This window comes from Rhea pennata, chromosome 1 (assembly GCF_028389875.1).
Source record: "Rhea pennata isolate bPtePen1 chromosome 1, bPtePen1.pri, whole genome shotgun sequence".
Classification (NCBI taxonomy): Eukaryota; Metazoa; Chordata; class Aves; order Rheiformes; family Rheidae; genus Rhea; species Rhea pennata.
In genome coordinates this window covers 87,856,271-87,876,018 of record NC_084663.1, presented here as the reverse complement: position 1 = coordinate 87,876,018, position 19,748 = coordinate 87,856,271, and the positions used below count along the sequence as shown (strand labels likewise).

General features: G+C 40.1%; 1 protein-coding gene across 1 annotated transcript in view; it reads left to right on the top strand.

Moving 5' to 3' along the window:
- Window positions 1-32: 32 nt before the first annotated feature.
- The window catches only part of ATP6V1A (ATPase H+ transporting V1 subunit A), a 31,041-nt gene continuing 11,325 nt past the window's right edge, over window positions 33-19,748 (top strand). Inside the window, exons 1-7 of the mRNA XM_062594958.1 lie at window positions 33-59; window positions 13,363-13,491; window positions 14,882-15,010; window positions 16,557-16,771; window positions 17,545-17,682; window positions 18,128-18,279; window positions 19,127-19,289. Of these exons, the coding sequence (XP_062450942.1) occupies window positions 13,410-13,491; window positions 14,882-15,010; window positions 16,557-16,771; window positions 17,545-17,682; window positions 18,128-18,279; window positions 19,127-19,289 (879 nt within the window). The 5' untranslated portion in view covers window positions 33-59; window positions 13,363-13,409. The remainder of the gene's footprint in view (window positions 60-13,362; window positions 13,492-14,881; window positions 15,011-16,556; window positions 16,772-17,544; window positions 17,683-18,127; window positions 18,280-19,126; window positions 19,290-19,748) is intronic.

The following is a 19,748-nucleotide window of genomic DNA, read 5'->3' as shown; positions in this document are numbered from 1 at the left end:
CTGATCCTCTGCTGCCGCCGGACGGAGCCGGGCGTTGGGTGGGCTGTCGCCGGCCGCAGGTGAGGCGTCTCTCGCCGTCGCCTCCGACCCCCCCCTCCCGGGGCCCTGTCCCGACCCGCTCCCCCGCCTCTCCGCGCGGCGGCTGCGCGCCGGGTCGTTCTTCCTCCCCACTCCCCCCCACCCCGAGCCTCGCGCCGCCCTGGAGGTCGCGCGCGGCGGGAGGGGGGCAACGGTCCCTCCCGGGACCGTTAACGGCCTCCATTCGGCGCGCGCGCCCCCCTCCGAGAGAGCTGTATGGCCGTCCCCGCCTCGCCGACTTACTGGCGCTGGGCAGAGCGGCGTGGGGCCGTGGGGGGCCCTCGGCCCGCCCGGTGGGAACGCCGCAGGCTGCCCTTGCCCTCACCCTCGTCTCCGCGGGGGGAGCGCGGGAGGAGCTGACTCCGGAGTTTGTCACATATTCAGCCCTGACTGGGGCAAATAACGTACATAGTTAATGGATGTTATTCCTATAGATCTGTTTTGCAATGGGAACGTCTTCAGACTGAAGCAGTGCTCTTCCTGCCCTTGTTCCTTTTTTTCCCCATAAGAAGGAAAATAGTTAATTAATGGAGAAAAGATCTGGAAAGCAGTCCACTGAATAGGGCTTCTGTTAAGAAGCCTTCTGAGCTTCTGAGAAAATGCCTGATGACATCCATCCCAGTGATACATCAGAAAACATTGTAAAGAGCAGCATTGACAGTGGCCAGTTTCCCTATGCTAGTTTACCTCGTCATCTTGGATGGGTGAAACTGAATCTTACTGTGCTTTGTTCATAGCCCTGCAGTGAATATATAACAACCTTAGGGAACAAGAGAACACTGCTGCTGACTTCTTACCACCTCCAGTGATGGCAACTTTTTCTGAGCAAAAGAGCGTGCTGGTTGTTCTGTGACTGCAAATAGTGATGAAAAATCGTCTGTTTCCTGTTCCTATAGCTAGTGATAAAATCCTAATCTAGGTGAGATATTCCAAACATCACATTTAAAAGTTGCTTAAATTCAAAAAACTTTCCCAGGAAACTGGGATCTGAATGATACCATTCCTGTCACAAATAGCTGTGACTTCAGAGCATGTGACTATACATGTATCAAGATCTGCCCACTTGATACAGTTACCACAGTGATTCCTTCTTCAAATTTTACTGGTTTCCATTGGTTAGAGACATTGGAGTCCAGCTGGAGATATTTTTTTTTTAAACCTTTTGGTAATGGTTTCATTCATTGTAATGCAACACTTCAGTGAAAGTATATTGCTTATTTGATCTTTTGTGGTATTTCAAATGCTAATAGTACTTGATGGAGTGGACAGGAGGTAGAAAAGGAGTAAAACCTGCTGATAACATGCTGAAGGTAGTTTGCTGGCCCAGCTGTTTGTAGCTATTCACCAAAAAATGTGCTCTGGGTGAGCTGGTATTGGCAAGTATAAGTTTGAATAGCTGTGAAGCAGATCCTTAAAATATTTTAAGATGCTATATTTATGCTGACTTTCATCTGCTGTAGATCTACAGAGTGCCAATGTTTTGCAGTACTTCTAAAGGTGTTCTTGATGAGTATCACACTTAAATATTTAATAGCAATAGTATCTACATTTTATTACTTTCCTCTTGAGAACGTGTGAAGTGAAATCAATGTCTATAGGTCTTTCAGCTGCCAAAAACATTGCAGGTTATTTTCTCTGTACTTGTCACTTTATTATGTCAGATATCCTTTTTGACATCCATTTTGCTCTCTTATGGAGCAAAAAAACTCCCTACTATTAATTCTATAATGAGGGGCCAAAGCATGACAGTAAAAAAAGATAAACAACCCTGAACATCAGTTTGCGGGGCAGATGGAAGGAGAAATAAAGACATGGCTGGAAAATGTCTGCTGGCATCAGCTGACTATTCAAATGGGGGTTGAAGTCTTATGTTGCAATAGCAACACAAGTTCTCAATTTCCTGTAAATGCAGTCTTCCCATTTTCCAAATCACATACTTTCTTCTACAGATATATTGCTACTTTTAAGGTTCACCCATGAAAGATTAATATACCTTGCCATTTTTTACACAATTTTAACTTAAATTTAGCCTTTATTTTCAACTATGTATATATTAATTCCCCCCCCCCCACACACACACACACTATCCAGATAGGCATCAATCTGCTTCTATATCTAATTTTTTCCCTTCATATACTTTAATGCATTTATCTTCCAGATGCATCTGGGTACTAGTATTACACGATATCATCTGAAGTAGCAATAGACCATTATGCTATCAGATGATTCCACTGGAGAGTTCAGTGAGAAATAATACAATTCACTTTTTGTATTTGTAAACCATAATACTGTCTCTTTGAGTTTCTGAGCTTAAAGAATCCCTTCCTACTCTTTTCCCCTATGCTATTAAATTCCTTGTTTGTCAGTTTAAGCTGTATTCCTAATCAGTCATCTGCCTTTTAAAAAGAGTAGAAGGATTACAGGATAACCTGGTTGATATCTTCGGTTACTTTGATGTTGATCAAAAAGCGTTGCATGCTGGCCAGGTAATGGTTTCAGTTACCCCAAAGAACTGAAATAATTTTCTTTCTCTCTTGCTTGTATAACTGATTATAAAGGCAGGTAGCCTTTTTTTTTTTTTTTTTTTTTTTTTTCACTTGAAAATATTGAGATATTCTTGAACAGTTATAGCCACATGATTTTTTAGAATGGAACACTATCAACGGAAACAGATGATGTGCTCAACTGGAATATCATACTAGTTCACTCTTACTCACTGTCTTCAAACATGTGACTATAGCTTTCCAGCTGGATAGAGAGAAATAGAGACTACTCCAGGAGAGGAAATGGAATGAGTCTAAATGTCTCAGCTTTTTTCCTCCTGTTAGGAATAAGTTAGTTTTGCTTGTTGGACTTAACAGGTGATTTGTCAAGAAAACTGTATCTTCTAGGTGTCATTCTTTTATCTCTTTTTATGCTCTGGAAAAAAAAAATCTTTTTTTCCTCCTTTGAAAGTGGAAAGCAAGGTTTATGCTAAATTTTTGGTTTTGGTAATATCTCATGGCAGTGTGTTCTGCAGTCCATCTCATGTAAACTTTTTTAATTTTTTATTTTGTCTATGCAGTTATTTCTCCTCTTTCTGTCAAATTTTGCCAAAGAACTCCAATTTTCTTAAAAAGATTGATCATTTGTTGCTGTCTCTTTAAACTTCCGTGTATTATATGGTTGTTATAATGAGATTTGCCTTATATTGCCTGGCTTTACTGAAATGATACACTTACTCTGAAAACCAGTAAGATATATATGAATAAATCCTGAGAGTAGTAATCTATCGGTTTTTATTGCTATCACTTAACCAAAAGGGGAGTCGAAGATCAGTATTAGCTACTGTATTTATTTTCTTGGGTCATCAGCTTGCTTACTTCTCCGAGCTTGTCTAACAGTAAATTTCAGGGGCACTCCTCATTCTCTCCATAAATAATTTATCTGACAGTCTAACACATGCATGGTGGCAGTTTGACATAGCTTTCTCACAGTTTTGTCATAGCTTACAGCATTTTAGGGAGTCTGTCTGTTGTGGATATCTTAAAATCAGAAGTCATCAGGGATTGTTATATCTAATATGGGAGGCTGTCACCACAGCCATGTTTTTATAGCAGTGGACTCTCTACATTAGCTATCTGGCATCTGTTTAATCCTGAGAAGAATAATCTTGAAGACCATTGCTACCTCAATTAACGACTGAGACTTGTCCTAGTAAACAGTTAAAAGAACTAAAACTCCTTCTGCCCAAAAATGATGCATTGCAGATGTAAACTCTTAGGGACAGCAAACAGTGTTCCTGGAGAGTGTATCTGTAATATGAAAACCATCTGTTAATCATGAAGTTTGCTCATTTTGTAAAGATTCTGGTGGCCAAGTTAAAAACTTGGTGCATTGTTGAGTTTCAGCTGACCAGCCTGCCCATGTAACTCTGTCTGCCAGGCTGCATCCCAAGAAAAATGCAGAAATCTGCTCCACAAAGATGTAATGTTCTGCTTACTGTGTTCCATCTTTAGGATGTTATCAAGTGTGCTTGCATGCTGTGCTGGAGTGGGAGGGGTGTTGTTTAAGACTATATAGAAGATAAGTGGACATAGTATCTTCATAAAGCTGGTCAGCATTTCTGTACTTTAAACATGAGCAGTAATACGCTATAACAGCTAGAAAAGTTGTAGGAAACACCTATATATTAGCTTTATAGGCACAAAATTGTGCCTTTTTTAGAGTAGCTTATACCAGTGGATGAACATTTTCAAGTATGTGAGTTTCCTTTAAGGGCCTGAGGAATGCCTTGCTTGTGTTCTAATATTTTTAATCTAGCACAGGATATTAAAATTTCCAAGAAGTCTGTTCAGTTAATGGGGTAATCATTTGGCCCTTCTCATGATTATAGTTTTATTTCTTGCTGTTAAAGGAATGTCTTAAAAAAAACTTTTCAGAGAAACTAAAATATTTATTATATGCAGATAACTTTGGGAAGGACTTCTTAAAAGTTAATTCTGTTGTGTGAATTTCCTCTACATGCTTGAAATCTTGAGGGTCTCATTATTGTGAGGTAAATTCATATCACCTTGTAGGTGTTCAGACAACGGCCACAGTATGTACTTTAAACAGTATTAAAATCTATGTGGCTCTGTTCTAAAGAAGTTGTAAATACCTCAGGTAATTGAAAATAAAATCTCCAAATATGGCTCAACTTGCTTTAAAATATCAAGACGAAGTTTTCTGTTACAGAGAAAGTCAACCTCAGTGTAATTTCCTTTTACTGGATTCCTGTGTCCAGTATGTGTGTGTTGTGATTCCAGCCAGCTGTTTCATTATACTGAAGTACTGTAAAAGAGTACTTCTATCTGGTAAGGGTATTAGATCTTTCTCAAAGGCTTTCATGCCAAATTATTCAGCTCTTCAAACTAGCTGGTTGTCAAATACCTCATTCAGTAAACTGAAGATTCTGTAGTATCCTGACTTTAAAACTGTTACAGAAGTTAAAGTATAATGATGCAATGTCTACTCTGAACTTGTGCTCAATATTTTAGCTATTTTATTTACAGCATTTCGGGACAATGGATTAGGTAGCAATGAAGCTTGTTGAGTTCGTATGTTATCAGTGAGCCAAATGCTTCTGCGTGTAAAACTGAGCCTGACTACAAATCTAGTAATAGTCATTTTATGAGGTTGCACACCTTTTATGCCTTAAGCCACAACTTCTTCTGACTGTTCAGAAGTTGCTATACTGAACTTTACTAAAGTTTGCTATTCTAATTACTTAGGACTTTGGGTTTATCACATTCTGTTGTCATCATCTGAAATGCTTAAAGCAACAAGAAATATTTCAGGTAACGATGACAAATGCACCTAAAGTGACTATTTAATAAAATCAAGGGTGGATTTTAGCTTTGCAGTAATGTTAGTGAGGTTAATGAAACTATTGGCCTTCTAGAGGAAATAATTGAATGTTGCACTAAGCAGATGCTCACCCCTAACAGTCAGATGACAGGATCAGGATAAGAGAAGATCACTGTGGGACACAGCCATGAAGCTTGTTTTAGAATTCTGTACTGCAGCTTGGACCCCTGTTGCATAAGATCTTTCTTTTGGGTGAAAGTCTGTCAAGGCAAAGAAAGGGCAGGATGCATAGCAGTCTGAAAAACATGTCAATTTTTTTGCAGTAGTAAATTAATGAAGCAGTGTAGTAACTAAGAAATAACAGGAGGATCATCCATTTCAAACTCCAGAGCCCTTCTAGAGAAGCCTTCTGTGCTTCTAGAAGGAAAAGAAGAATCACTGTAGAAAAACCTGTTATGGAACACACAATAGTTTATAACCAGTCAGCTGATGAAGAGCTGTTTGCATGGACACTGGCTTTTGGTATGACCAGGAGTATTTTATCTGATAAAACTATGATCTTTACCCGTTCTAGATATAGCATGGAGACTGAATTTGAAGTCAGAAGGCTGGGTATCTACTGAGCTGATCAGACCTTCATGGGTCAAAACAGTTATGCACTGAATGACTTGCCTTTCTAGCTAGGTTGATCTTGCCAGCTAACTTCTCAGTCATGTTCAAACACAACAACTTTTTCTAGTCACTTCCAGGACTAATTGAAGAAATGTCCCAAGCTTCTGATTAAAACCTTGGATGCTTTAGTAACAGTTTACGGTGGTGGTGCTTCTTGCATGGGTGGGCTTCATAGCCCACCTTTGCAGTAGGATAGAGTCTCTGATGTTATATATGTATTAGATATAAATATGTTTATATTATGTCTGTTTAGTCTGTGATGTTTGGCCAAAGTATCAGGCTTATATATATATCACCATTCCCACAGGCACATACCCATTTATCCTGAGAAAGAGGATAGCAGAGTAGCAGGAGCTTGAGGTGGGCTTCATGAATTCATATTTCACAAACTCACTTTGTAGCCATTGTCTTTTCTGAAGCTCCTGTAGCTATTATCTTTCCTGAAGGCATCAGACTTCAGGACAAGTGTCATATGCTGACAGTGGCATCATAATTCTAGTTCCTGTCTTTTCTCTTGAATGCACTTGGATTTACCTGTGTGTTGAATAGTAATATGGGCAGCAGTACATGACGAGAGGAAGGGATTTATAGGTCCCAAGAACAAGTTGCAGACAAAATGAATCATCTTGGATGGTTTTAGATGGATCCACAACTGAGCATTGCATATGCAGACTCCTAACCTGTTGAGTGCAGAGATAGCCTGAAAGTGCTGTGCGGCAAATGAAACTATACAAATATGTAAATGTCTAAATATATTTTGAGTTTAAGAAACAGTACTTCTAGCTCTAAGCTTATGGCAAGAATGTTGCCTGTAAGCTTCTCAGATGCCTGTAAGAGGAAGAAAATAATACGTATCTCTCTGAGCCCAGAAAATGGATCCTGCATGATTTTCTTAAACTGCAGATGATACAACATTGGGAGGAGTGGTTGATGCACCAGATGGTTGCAGTACCATTCAGAGGGGCCTCAACAGGCTAAAGAAATGGGCCAACGGGAATTTTAAGAATTTCAACATAAGAAAATGCAAAATCTTGCACCTGTGGAGGAATAACCCCATACATCAAGTCTGGCTGGGGAGCATCTTTGTGGAAAAGAACTGGCGATCCTGGCAGCCATCAAGTTGAACACAATCCAACAATTCCCCTTGCAGCAAAAACACCTATGGTATCCTGGGCTGCGTTAGGAAGAGCGTTGCTAGCAGGTCAAGGGAGGTGATTGTTCTCCTCTATTCAGCTCTGGAGTACTGAGTCCATTTCTGGGCTTGCCAGTGCAAGAAAGACACAGGCATACTGGAATACATCCAGCAAAGAGCCACAAAGATGAGTAGGGGCTTGGAGCATCTTTCATGCAAGGAGAGGCTGAGAGCGCTGGAATTGTTTAGGCTGGAGAAGAGAAAGCTCAGGTGGATCTTACCAGTGTGTACAAATAACTGATGGGAAGAAGTAAAGAAGCATGGAGCCAGATTCTTCTCAGTGGTATCCAGTGAAAGAAGACACAATGGGCACAAACTGAAATACAGGAAATTTGATTTAAATGTAAGAAAACTTTTTTCCTGTGAGAGTGGCCAAACACTGGAACAGGTTGCCCAGAGCAGTGACAGCGTCTCCATGTTGGGAGGTATTTAAAACCCAACTGGATAAAATATTAACCACTTGAGTTGACTCTCCTTGAGTGTGTCAAGGGGAGGGGTCTTGGAACTAGGCAATCTCCATAGGTGCCTTCCAACCTCAATGATTCTGTGATTCTGTGACTGAGAAGTCTGAAATAATTCTTCTTGTTTTATTATGCTAAACTTACAACTCTGCATAATATTAAAGAGGAAGTTTCTGAAAATACTGTTTAGTTTGCATTGCAAATGACATATATTCTGGGCCTATTGTTCCCTGTAGGGAGAGAGTATCCTGGATTCTCGATGAAGAAATACTGAATAACTTCTGCGTTTGTCAGATAATTTAGACACAGCGGTTTTCTTTTCAATACTTCCTCTTAAAATTTTATTTGTTGGAAGGAGATGTATAAACCGTCCAAGTTACAGGAAATCTATGACAATGATTATCATAAAATTTATGAGGTCCTTGCAACACATCCTCCTCTGTGGGCAGTGGAATTTATGTACTGTACCAAAATCTGTTCAGGTGAACTAAGAAAAGTTGGCAGGCTCAATTCTAAAGCATGACTCAAATGCAACCCTAAGCTGTTTAGCCAGTGTGAGTTGTGCTCTGTAGTATCCTCTCCAAAGTGAGAACTTCTTCAATCCAGGTTGTCAGGTAGAGTAGGAGGGGGAGAGATTTTCTTTGGAAAACTTTTTATTTGACTAAGTTTCACTGTGGGTGTCTGTTAAGCGTTCCTCGATATCGTACTTAAGGGCTTATATTCTGAGTCCTTTTTTTTCTACTCTAGGAAGTGAAAACACATCACTATGTTTTGGGTATAGTAAAGTAAATGACTGTAGTTCGAAATTACTCCAGCAGATTGAATCCAAGCACTGTTAACTTGTTAAGGTAATGCTGCTGACTCTGAATTGTTAGTCTTGTGCTTTTAACTACAGTTTTCATAGAATCATAGAATCAGTAAGATTAGAAGGGACCTCTGGAGATCCAGCTAGTCCAACCTCCCTGCTCAAGCAGGACCACCTAGAGCATGTTAGACAGGGTTGCATCCAGGTGGGCTTTGAAGATCTCCAGAGGAGACCCCACAACCTCTCTGCGCAACCTCTTGCAGTGCTCTTTTGCTCTCACAGTGAAGAAATTCCCCCTCATATTCAGGCAGAACTTCCTGTGCTTCAATTTTTGCCCATTGCCTCTTGCATGGGACAACTGAAAAGAGTTTAGCCCCATCCCCTTGACACCCTCCCTTCAGGTACTTATACACATTGATAAGATCCCCCCTCAGTCCTCTCTTCCCCGGGCTGAAGAGGCCCAGCTCTCGCAGCCTTTCCTCATAGGGCAGATGCTCCAATACTCTGATCATCTTTGTAGCCCTACGCTGGACTCTCTCCAGTAGCTCCATGTCTCTCTTGTACTGGGGAGCCCAGAACTGGACACAGTACTCGAGATGAGGCCTCACCAGGGCTGAGTAGAGGGGCAGGATCACCTCCCTCGACCTGCTGGCAACACTCTTCCTAATGCACCTCAGGATACCACTGGTATCAGTTTTGGTTATACAGTTTGGGTTGTTGTATTTAAGCTTTTGTCGCAATTTGACATTTTGCTAACCTTAGACCTTACAAAGTTAGTCTTATGAACTTACAAAGACTGCAGGGAACTCTTGAGATCGTGCAGTGTCTGCAGAGAGACATTGCGTAGCTCTTGTCTTTTGTACAACAGGCAGAGCGTGATGTTGGTGTGCAGCTACCTTCGACAACAGATTCCGGCAGCTGGCAGTCAGTGTGGAGCATCGGTCTGCATAACTAAGGTCTTGGGTGCTATGCAGTTTCACCAATGCTTCTGCTAACTAGGTGGAGTTTTGTTTTAAATAAAAAATTATAACAGCAGTGAGTCCCCAAGACATTTACAATTTTGAAAAGAATCAATATCTATTCTTAAAAACTCAGGCAATTGGTTTTGCAGTGTCTTCAGCATTGTCCTGTGCAGTCTGTTAAATGGTTCTATTAAGCTGTTGCAGAAGAGAACATGCACTGACATGCATATATTACATTAGAGCTCTGATAGGTGAACTAACTCTAGCAGAAAGCACTCTCTCTCTTTCAAGGATTTTTATAGAGTGATCTTGGAGCATTTGGGACAGTGGGATTATTGGCTTTGTAGGAGGTCCTTAAAATGAATGATGCTGATTTTAATTGACTCTGCTCGCTACTGTGCTGTTCAGGAGGGCACAGATTCAGTGAGCTTGAAGGTAGCTTGCTTTGCTATTGCGGCAATCCTCTGTGCTGTTGGGGGAGAGCCTGATGACTCATCAAGTCAGGTGGTTGTGCCTCTGCTGTGTGTCGGGAATTTCTTTCCCCTCTGCAGCAGGCTTCCTCATCCTTCTGTGTAGGGACACTAGAAGGACACTTATTTCCTATATGATGATGCTTAACTGCTGAATTCTTGCTTTGCTTCATTTGACTGCTGGATTTTTGTTCCTCCCGTTTTCTGGAAAACGTGGTAAGAATCTTTGTTTATTAAATAGTGTTGGATTTTCTTCCTTGCAGTAAGGAGGATCATTCTAAAAAATGCACTAGCATCCTAATTTTGAAGAGGTCTTTGTAGTAAGGCAATTCATTCTGTAAATTATGGGACTGATAACTGTTCGAAGCAAAAACAAGGCACTGTAATAGAAAACAGGTTTCTCCAGTACTGAAGGCAGCATGTTGAGGGTCACTGGATAGCCAAATTGTGCTGGGGAGAAATCAGGATAGAAAATTCAAGTTACTGGCATTTCTTGTTAAATTATGGCTATAAAAATGACTTTTTATGATTTAATAAATCACATTTCAATCTGAGATGGTTCTACAGCAAGTAGTAGTTTGATTTCTGGCACTATTAAGCAGAATATGAACATGTTAAAGCTTAAAAACATGATTAAAGTCAGTAATGCATCTGTTTGTTAAGACAAACAATTCCCCCTTTTAAGTTATATGGGATACAAGCTGCGTATCTGCTGATGATACGGTAATTTAAGTTAAGCTAGTAGTCTTAGTAGTGTGCTACTGCACACTGTAGATGGGAGGCCTCTGAAAGGCTGTAAGAATTCAGTAGATTTCCAAAATGGCTAGCTACCTTGACCTGCGAGGTCAATAAATTCTGTCTGCACACATAAGGTGCTGTTTAGGAAATTCTGATGTGCTTTAGGAAGCTTCCTTTCACCTGAGGACTAGCGTATCAGATATCGGAGAGTATAGGATAAAACATCCCCACCCTCAAAGACTGCCAAAAAAATCTGTAAAGCCAATACACAAGCACAGGAAAACTATGCAGAGACAAACAGTGGAACATTTGTTTTCTTAAACTGTGTTCAGTGTTAAAAGACACAGCCTCTTAAAAAAAGGGGGATCAGTTTAGCTGGGTAAGCACTGGCTTTAGACTGTGTATGCTTTTGTTTGGAGCTGCATAAGACAAGTAATATGTGTTTGTGTTAAATAAAGCCATTCCATGTTAGCTGGCTTGGATGATAAGTGGGGATAGTGACTCCTAAGGAGAGAGGTAGGAAGCAGAGCAGTCACAAGAACAAGAGTGGCAGATGTTCAACATTAAATTGAAACTGGCCAGTGTTCTTCCTGAGCAAGGTAAATCAATAGAGACCCTTTTTGGTACAGGACCCTGTGCTCCTTTAATTGCCAGTATCACTAGTTCAGTCATTCGAGAATTTGTTTTAGCTCTTTGTTGTACCTATGTAGAAGGTTTTGGTAGCAAGATGCTAGAGGTTGTTGTGTATGATATCTTAAAATAAATGTTTTGGATGGAATTCGAAGACCAATTCTTTTTTTTTCTGTATGAAGAGCAGTTGTGCTCAAGTTTTGCAATGCTCTAATGATTCAAAGCAAACAAGATGAGAGTTGTGTTAGATCTGGATCTGGATCTGGATTGGTTCTGATCAGCTGCTTGGGAACTGCTGACTGCTTTACAGGGACCTCCCTCTGCAGTTTGGCAGGGAGGATTTTTGAGAAATAAGCAATAAAATTACAACTTGCCTTCTGGTCCTAAACAACAGGTAGTTTAGAATGTAAACAGTTCTTATAGGGAGATATAACAGGTGTCTGACTACAGATCTTTTGAACTCATAAGTTATGAGCTCCAGTCCAGGCTGGTAGGGACTGAGTCACGATCAACTGTTGGGGCGGCTGTTGGGAAATGAGTCAGTGGTGGCCATCTTACACAATCCACTCCAGTGAGCACCGGAGCCTGGAAAAACCTATTTGCTTGGGATGAGTAGGGCTTCTGGATCATGGGACATCCTTTCCTTGTAGAGCTGAGCTACTGATTTAAAAGATTTATGCTGATGAAGAGGCTGAGGAATGAGAAGCTGTGCTGTAGCATTCAAGAGCTGGAGAACAGTCCTAAAGTTTGAGACCAGCAAGTGTTCACTGCCTACTGCTACTGAAGAACGCCTTGAAAAGCATTCCTTAAAAACAAGGGGTGGCAATGTAGGTGCAGTCTTCCACCCTGCATAAAGGGCAGTTTTTTAAGCCTGAATGTACTTCTGTATTTGCTGCCTTGCAGAAGTTGCTAGGCTGTTACGACAGCTGTGAGTCTAAGTGAATGCCTCACGCAGTTCATGCCCTTGAGCCGTGCTGCTTTTGCTGGGTACACCCTGTTGGCATGTAGAGGGTGGTATATTCTCAGACTACTCTACTGCACCTTTCCCCAGCGCTGTATTATAAATGTATAGATGAAGTAGCAATGAGTAGACATTGCCTTGCAGTTGTCTAACGCTGATTTATTTCCATGGTAACACAAAGTGTGATGAGGGCTGACAAAGCAGAACCATGAAATACTGTTATCAGCATGAGAAGCAGATCAGCCCAGCTGTCAGTTACAGGACAAACATGGATCCAGGAGGTCTGTTTCTAAACAGCTTTTCCTGTTCCAATTGCTTAGCTTCTCTGAACAGTTATAGGCAAGAGATGTCAATCCGTTGTTTAACTGCTGTGAGCTAGAGGTTTTTTTGCTTGTTATTCAGCAGAATTGTTCTATTGTATTTCACAGGTTTCACTGAAAGCAGAGATTGCAGAATATCTTTTGCTGACTGGGAAGCATATAGAGCTGGCTCTCATGCTTGCATGCCAGTGCTTGCAAAAATGCATATTTTTTACTCTGAGCACTATGTCCCAGCAGTTTGAGATAGTAAAAATAGAATTTCCACAGTCAATATTTGTAATACTGTTTTTTTTAGAGACTAATGGTGTTAAAGCAGCCCCAGAATGTTCTCTTACTTACTCAGTCTGGAAATGACTCAAATCACACACAGCTCCATGTCATGAGGGAGGTTAGATGAAGTATGGAGGGCAGAAGAGGGTCTGCAGTGTTTAAATAGCCTGTTATTGGGCTTGAAACTAGCCCAACAGTGTTATGACATCTTTGTATTATAGCCTATCTGTTTTACTCAGCAGTCTTTTGGAACGTGTTATGGAATGATGTTCCACCCCTGGGTTTTTGCAGTAGAGGATGTTCATTCTTGTTTGTCTAGATGAGTTACTCTTTAACTTTATATAGCTTTGCAATCAGAGCAGGTAAAAGGCTTCAGGGTACATGACTTCAGAATTCTTCAGTGTTTCTTCTAACTGGCAACAACGAGAGAGGAGAGGAAGAAGAGGAATTTATTGCATATGTCTTTGTTATTCAGGACTCTCCCCCCCCCCACTACTCCTCCTGTGCAGTTGAACAGGCAAAATGGACTTCTCCAAGCTACCTAAAATCCGTGATGAGGACAGAGAAGCTTTCGTTGGCTATGTCCATGGAGTCTCAGGACCTGGTAAGTATTATTTGATAGAGGAAATTGTAGGCTCTGTTTCATCTACTGTTCTATGAGAAGAAGTATAGAAATATACTTGTAAGAAATATAGTAAAGCTCAGATTTATTTATTTATTTATTTATTTATTTATTTATTATTTTAAGAAGGACCACTGACTATGTCATACTCTGATAATCAGAGTAACAACATGTTACAGCTCATTAGCCTTAAAGTTGTAACCAGCAAGAAGCAGGCTGATAAATAAAAAAGAACATGGTAGCACACATTCTGGACGAGATAAAGCCACTTGGTCAGAAATCTGCAGGCCCAGTGCATTAAACCTCTCTAAAAGGATATGTGATGTCTATGCCATTCTCTGAAATCCAATTTGACCCTTTGTTCTCTGGAGCACTCAGTCCTCTGCCTTGAGCTTTTGTGTGTTACTGCTATGTGGCCTGGAGGAGCTGAGGCAATAAGCAGCAAGGACCGGGCAAAGTGGCTGTGCAGAAGGGTAGCAGAACTGGAAGAAAGAGGACCCTTACACAGTTGCACCACTTCTCTTGTACCAGCTTATGTGTTAACAGCTTTTGAATACATGCAGATTCTCTACTGGCTCTTCTGCTCCCTCCTACATCCTTTTCAAGAGAAGGAAAGGATGGGAATGGAAGAATAGCCTGTATTTTTGATGTGGCTTCTTTGAACAGGAAACTTCTTGGATAATGTCTACCTAAACAAATGCCAATTCTTTAAGTGCAGAAGTGATACTTAAATATTTAAGTGATGCAGCTCTCTTTTATTTATCTTAAGTAGAAAATATATTTGTATGCAAGTATGTGAACACTGTGCAAGACTGGTATTGTATAAAAGACAACTTTTTGTGCTAAAATAGCTAGGCTTTGTTTAGAAGCCAGTGTATAACTTGCTGAAATCTGAAACCTCCTATAATTTTTAGTTAGACCAAAAACCTCATGTAAATTGGTCTTCATCTGGTGAAGATCCACTTAGATATCTTAAAATATTCATTACTTTTGTATAAAATGAAACATCAAAATAGTGTTTCCTTAAAACCTGTATACATGTTTGTCACTCTAGATGCAATTGTATTGCCTTTATCAAGTGCCTTAAATTGATCTATATAGTTTGTTGTAATAGCATCCAAATGCTACCAAGGTAAATAAAAGTTTATGAAAAGCCTGAAAATGCCAGTTAAGATGAGCTTTTGCTATTTTCTCATATGTTTTAATTTAGACAGATGGGAATGTGGTCTGACTGACTTAAAGTAATAATTGCCTTTTTACCATAAAGTCTCTCAAATTCATGTGCTTATGTTGTCCAGTTTTCATTAGCTTCTGAAGAGTAAATTTGCAGAACCACAGGGAAAATATTCACCCAGGTGTCTTTCTTTTGCAGTGGTCACGGCTTGCAACATGGCAGGTGCTGCTATGTATGAACTAGTACGAGTAGGCCACAGTGAACTGGTGGGGGAGATTATCCGACTGGAAGGTGATCTGGCAACTGTCCAGGTATATGAAGAAACTTGTATCCTTTTTACTGGTCCCTTGAGGTTTGCCAGATTGTGCAGAATGATGATTGTAGTAAAGAAAGTGAACAAAGCTGACGGAGACTAAAGCTCGGTATTTCCAATGCCTGCAGGAAGCAACATCTATTCTACACATCTTTTCTGAATTCTAGAGCTTTTGAGGTAGATCTTACTATCTTTCTTTGCAGAGTGCTGAGGAAGCTGTTTTACATGATAATAAAGTAATGTATTTTAATACTTAAATTAAAATGAACTTAAATTCTCCTAGCTCCTTGTTTAGCATGCTACTTGACAAACGTCAGCCATAAATGACAAAACTACCATGCAGTATTTGTTGTATGTATGTTTTCTTTACTTTGAAAACAATGCTTGGAGATATTTGAATAGGAAATGTAAAGTGGGTAGGACTTGTGGACAGACTGTTCTGATAGACATAGTAGATAACATCTGTGCTTCTGTAGTATACGTACAGCATCTTGGTCCAGCTAGGAAGCAGCTTGTATTCTCAATTTGAGCTGATTTACACTTGCAATAGAAAATACATTTTATGAAAGAATGTCAGTCATTAAACTTGAAGGTAGACATTCTTTTTTTTTTTTTTTTTTTTTTTTTGTCCTGTAGTCTTTTAAATTTAGGAGTCATGTGTAAACACTAGGAAGAGGCCTGTGTTGGCTTCCAAAGCTTTGTTTTGAGGAGTTGGTTGGTAAACTAGTTAACCAGCTGCTATCTGTACCTAATAATGTGTCCTTTTAAATGGCATCATCATTGTAATATCAAGTAACCTACCGTCAAAATGTTGAACAAGTCCAGCGTTTGAATATAATTTACTGTCCTAAATTTCTGATGAGAGGATGAGGACTTTCTGAATTCAACTTGCATCTGATTTCTTGAGTCTTGCATATGCTTTGGGGGATTTGTCTTGTATTCTAACCGGATTTTTGCCAAACTGTGAGCTCTTTGCACAGAAGTTCATTGTGCACCTTTTCAGGCTTAGATGGGGCATAGACTGGAGAATTTATTAACAGAGGCAAGGGAAGTAATATTAATTTAGAACAAACTCTCCTTAAAATTAAACTGCTGTCAGAAAAGCTCTACAAGGCTCAAGGTCAAAACCATTGTGCTATCTAACAAATTCTGAAGCTAAAAATTTATACATTTCATATCACTGGCAGACTTTCTAACAATAAAAACAGTTTTCTAGGTTTAAAGGGTTAAGACAGAGACCTGATGTTTTATTATCAGGCTGCATTGCCTTATGGCTTAGTAAATGGCCACACTGCCATTCAGTAAGCTTACCCGTATAGTTAACTTGAGCTGATGGTCACAAAGCAGAATCTTTATCTGTGCTTTGAGTCTCTGGAGATGGGAACTTTGTTGCCTTAGCAATTTCAGCTTGAGTTTAGTAAAAGATGGTGTGTAATATGTTAATAAAAATACCACATACAACTAAAAGATGGGTTAACAGCATGTTGTTGTGTGTGTGATGCCTTATGCCCTGCTTTTTTTCTTTTTCTCTGGATGAACTTTTCCTCAGCAAACCTTTAGCTGGTGTCTCTGTAGGAGATCCTGTACTCCGTACTGGCAAACCCCTGTCAGTGGAATTAGGGCCTGGCATAATGGGAGCTATTTTTGATGGTATCCAGAGGCCTCTATCAGACATCAGCGCTCTGACCAAAAGTATCTATATCCCTAGAGGTGTCAATGTGTCAGCTTTGAGCCGAGATGTCAAATGGGACTTCACGCCTTCCAAAAACTTACGGGTAGGTTCAGACAAGCTTGTTTTTCCCTTTGCCCCTCTCCCCTCAGAAATCCCTTCGAGTGTGCTTTAGAGTTGGAGCAGAGCACAGAGGCTGAAGCCCTTGGGAACTATGGTTACGGTCATTAAGTCTGTGAAAATGGGTACTGGCAGGTGGCAGTGGTGTACGACTGAGGATTTGAAAGAGGTCAACAAAACTTACTTAGTGTGACTTGCTTTGTGTTGTTGATGCCTGTGAGAAACCTGTAAAACTTGATGTATTTCAGTACCATAAAGACCTGGTGGAGTTGCACTAAGCATGTCCAGGTGTTTCCTGAGCAAAAAGAGTACCTGCATATAGGTATTTTGAAGGTAGTGAAGATGGCCTTACTGCTGAAAAATATCGTATCTTTAGCCTTTGATATCTTCCATTTTCCAACCCTGCAGGTTAGCATATGCAGTCCTGTCTCTACTTTAAATTGACAGGCATAGAAGAAGAGAATTTCCTGCATTAGTCGGTAGTTGCTGCTGTCTGAGCTTTGAATTGCTCCTGAACACTGATAGCATTCACATAGCTACACATACTATACATATGTACTACTAGCAACACAGCTAGCAGTGTACTATTACAGTGTAAAGTTACATAAATAGGCTACTATGCTGTAACAGTGCATTTATAAAGGAAATAATCACAGTGCTAGACTTAATAGCTATTATTATTTTATACAAATCTTTAACAAGGTTCCATTTTAAAGCTGGAATTCTCACTTATGACTAATAGACTTATTCTGATTTTAGGTTGGCAGCCATATCACTGGTGGAGACATTTATGGTGTGGTGAACGAAAACTCCCTTATTAAACACAAAATCATGTTGCCCCCACGGAACAGGGGTACAGTTACCTACATTGCTCCACCAGGAAACTATGACACTTCAGTAAGTCTCCCAAACAGCAGTTATCGGTATATTCCATTACTCTTTCATAAGGCGGATGTACGCTTTCTGTTCTGTATGATGCCAACTAAAAAGCATTTTATGCAACAGGGATTATGTGATTATCTTGTGAAGTTACTTTCTATGTATATGGTTCCCCAATGGCGCTTCAGCGTGTCATGTTTGCTGTCTTTTGTGGGGAACTAAAGTATCTGATGAATGTGAATAATTCAGTTGCTCCTCAGTTGCATATTTGTAGTTAAAGCTTCATTGTGCGCTCATTTGCCCTGTAGTACTGTAAATATTGGAAAGTTGCCTTCCCTCAGGTATGCATGATAGTATGTTGAATTTCTAAAAAATCTGTGGTGGTGTGCCGAGCTGTTGGGATGAGAACTTGCATGCTGATCTCCATGTGTAGCTGTTTGCTTATGTCTGCTGCCTCTATTAGGATGTTGTCTTAGAGCTGGAGTTTGAAGGTGTGAAGGAGAAGTTCACTATGGTTCAGGTCTGGCCTGTACGTCAAGTCCGTCCTGTTACTGAAAAGTTACCAGCCAATCATCCTTTGTTAACTGGCCAGCGGGTCCTGGATGCGCTTTTCCCGTAAGTACCACCTGAGACTCTGAAAGCTTTTATGTTCTAGCATATAAGAATTATTTCTTTTGGTGGAGGAGAGAGGGAGAGCTAATTTAAAATGGGAGGGGAGGGGAATGGGGAGGGGAACAGACCCCAAACTTGACCCCATGTCTCTATGTACCACAGCGTAATCTCAAAAAATATTCAATCAATGTACTTACGTTTTTTATCTGACAAGAGTATCTCCACTGGAAAAAGGAAGAAAAGCGCAACAAGATAGTTCTAGTATGTTTAATCCAGAAAAGAATTGACAAGTGCAAACCTGAAATAATGATGCAGGACCTACAGGAAGGCTGGAACTTTCAAGCTTATCCGTATTTGGGCACAAGAGCAGGATCTCTTTCTGTGGTGTTGAGGATAGTTTCCATTGATTTTGGAGTCACCACTTAGGAAAACTGGAGCACTTAACTGTATCTCAGGATACTGTTGATGCAGCCAGTTTCTAAGGCACTGAGTTCAATTACTTTGGTCCTAAAATGTTATGCTCCTTCTTAAAAGGATTATTTTAGTGTATTTGATGTTCTTAGTCTTTGCATTCAATACTTCCAGCTGTGAAAATTGCTTTGTGTTTTAAGCCTAGTCTAGCCATTGTCCCAACATAACTCATATACTTAAAGGGTAGTAGAAGGCAAGATTAGTTTGTTCCCTGAGTCTTTGGGTTTAATTAAGTACTTCTGTGCTTCTCTCTCAGAATACTGTATATGACTTTTGTCATTCTGCTTTTATTTAGGCAGTTTAATTAGAAAACATATTCTAATAAGCATTTTTCTGTTTTGGAACTCCTTGTAAATCAGAGTCCCTTTTCTTTACTCAGATGTGTACAAGGGGGTACAACAGCTATTCCTGGAGCTTTTGGCTGTGGGAAGACTGTGATCTCGCAGTCTCTCTCAAAATACTCCAACAGTGATGTCATCATTTATGTAGGCTGTGGAGAACGAGGAAATGAAATGTCTGAAGTACTAAGAGATTTCCCTGAGGTTAGTATGGACAATTCCTGGAGAATAAACCTTAGAGAGCCTTGCTGTTGTAGTGCTGTTGTATCTGAAAAAATATCTTATTTGTGTAGTGACTTGAAACGATCTTCTTGGCTCCTCTGCTGTAATTTTGGCTGTAGTGGCAGAAACCGCTTTTGACTCATTCAAGAATGACTTCAGTGATCCCTCAAGAAACACCTAGACTAGCGTTTGGTTGTACCTTCTTGTTTTAAAAGAAAGCAAAATGAATGTCTGTGTAAATTAGCAGAGTTAAGGATGTTACCTTTTACTGATAATGTCTCTTTAACTTTTTACCTTAACCAACTATAGCAAAGGCATCATGTGTGTTTACAGGGTGCAGAGTACCAATACGAACCACTACAGGATATCATTTTGACATTTTAGGCTTTAGAATACTTTCTGAAGGAAATAATAAATCCCTGATTAATAACAAAAAAGATG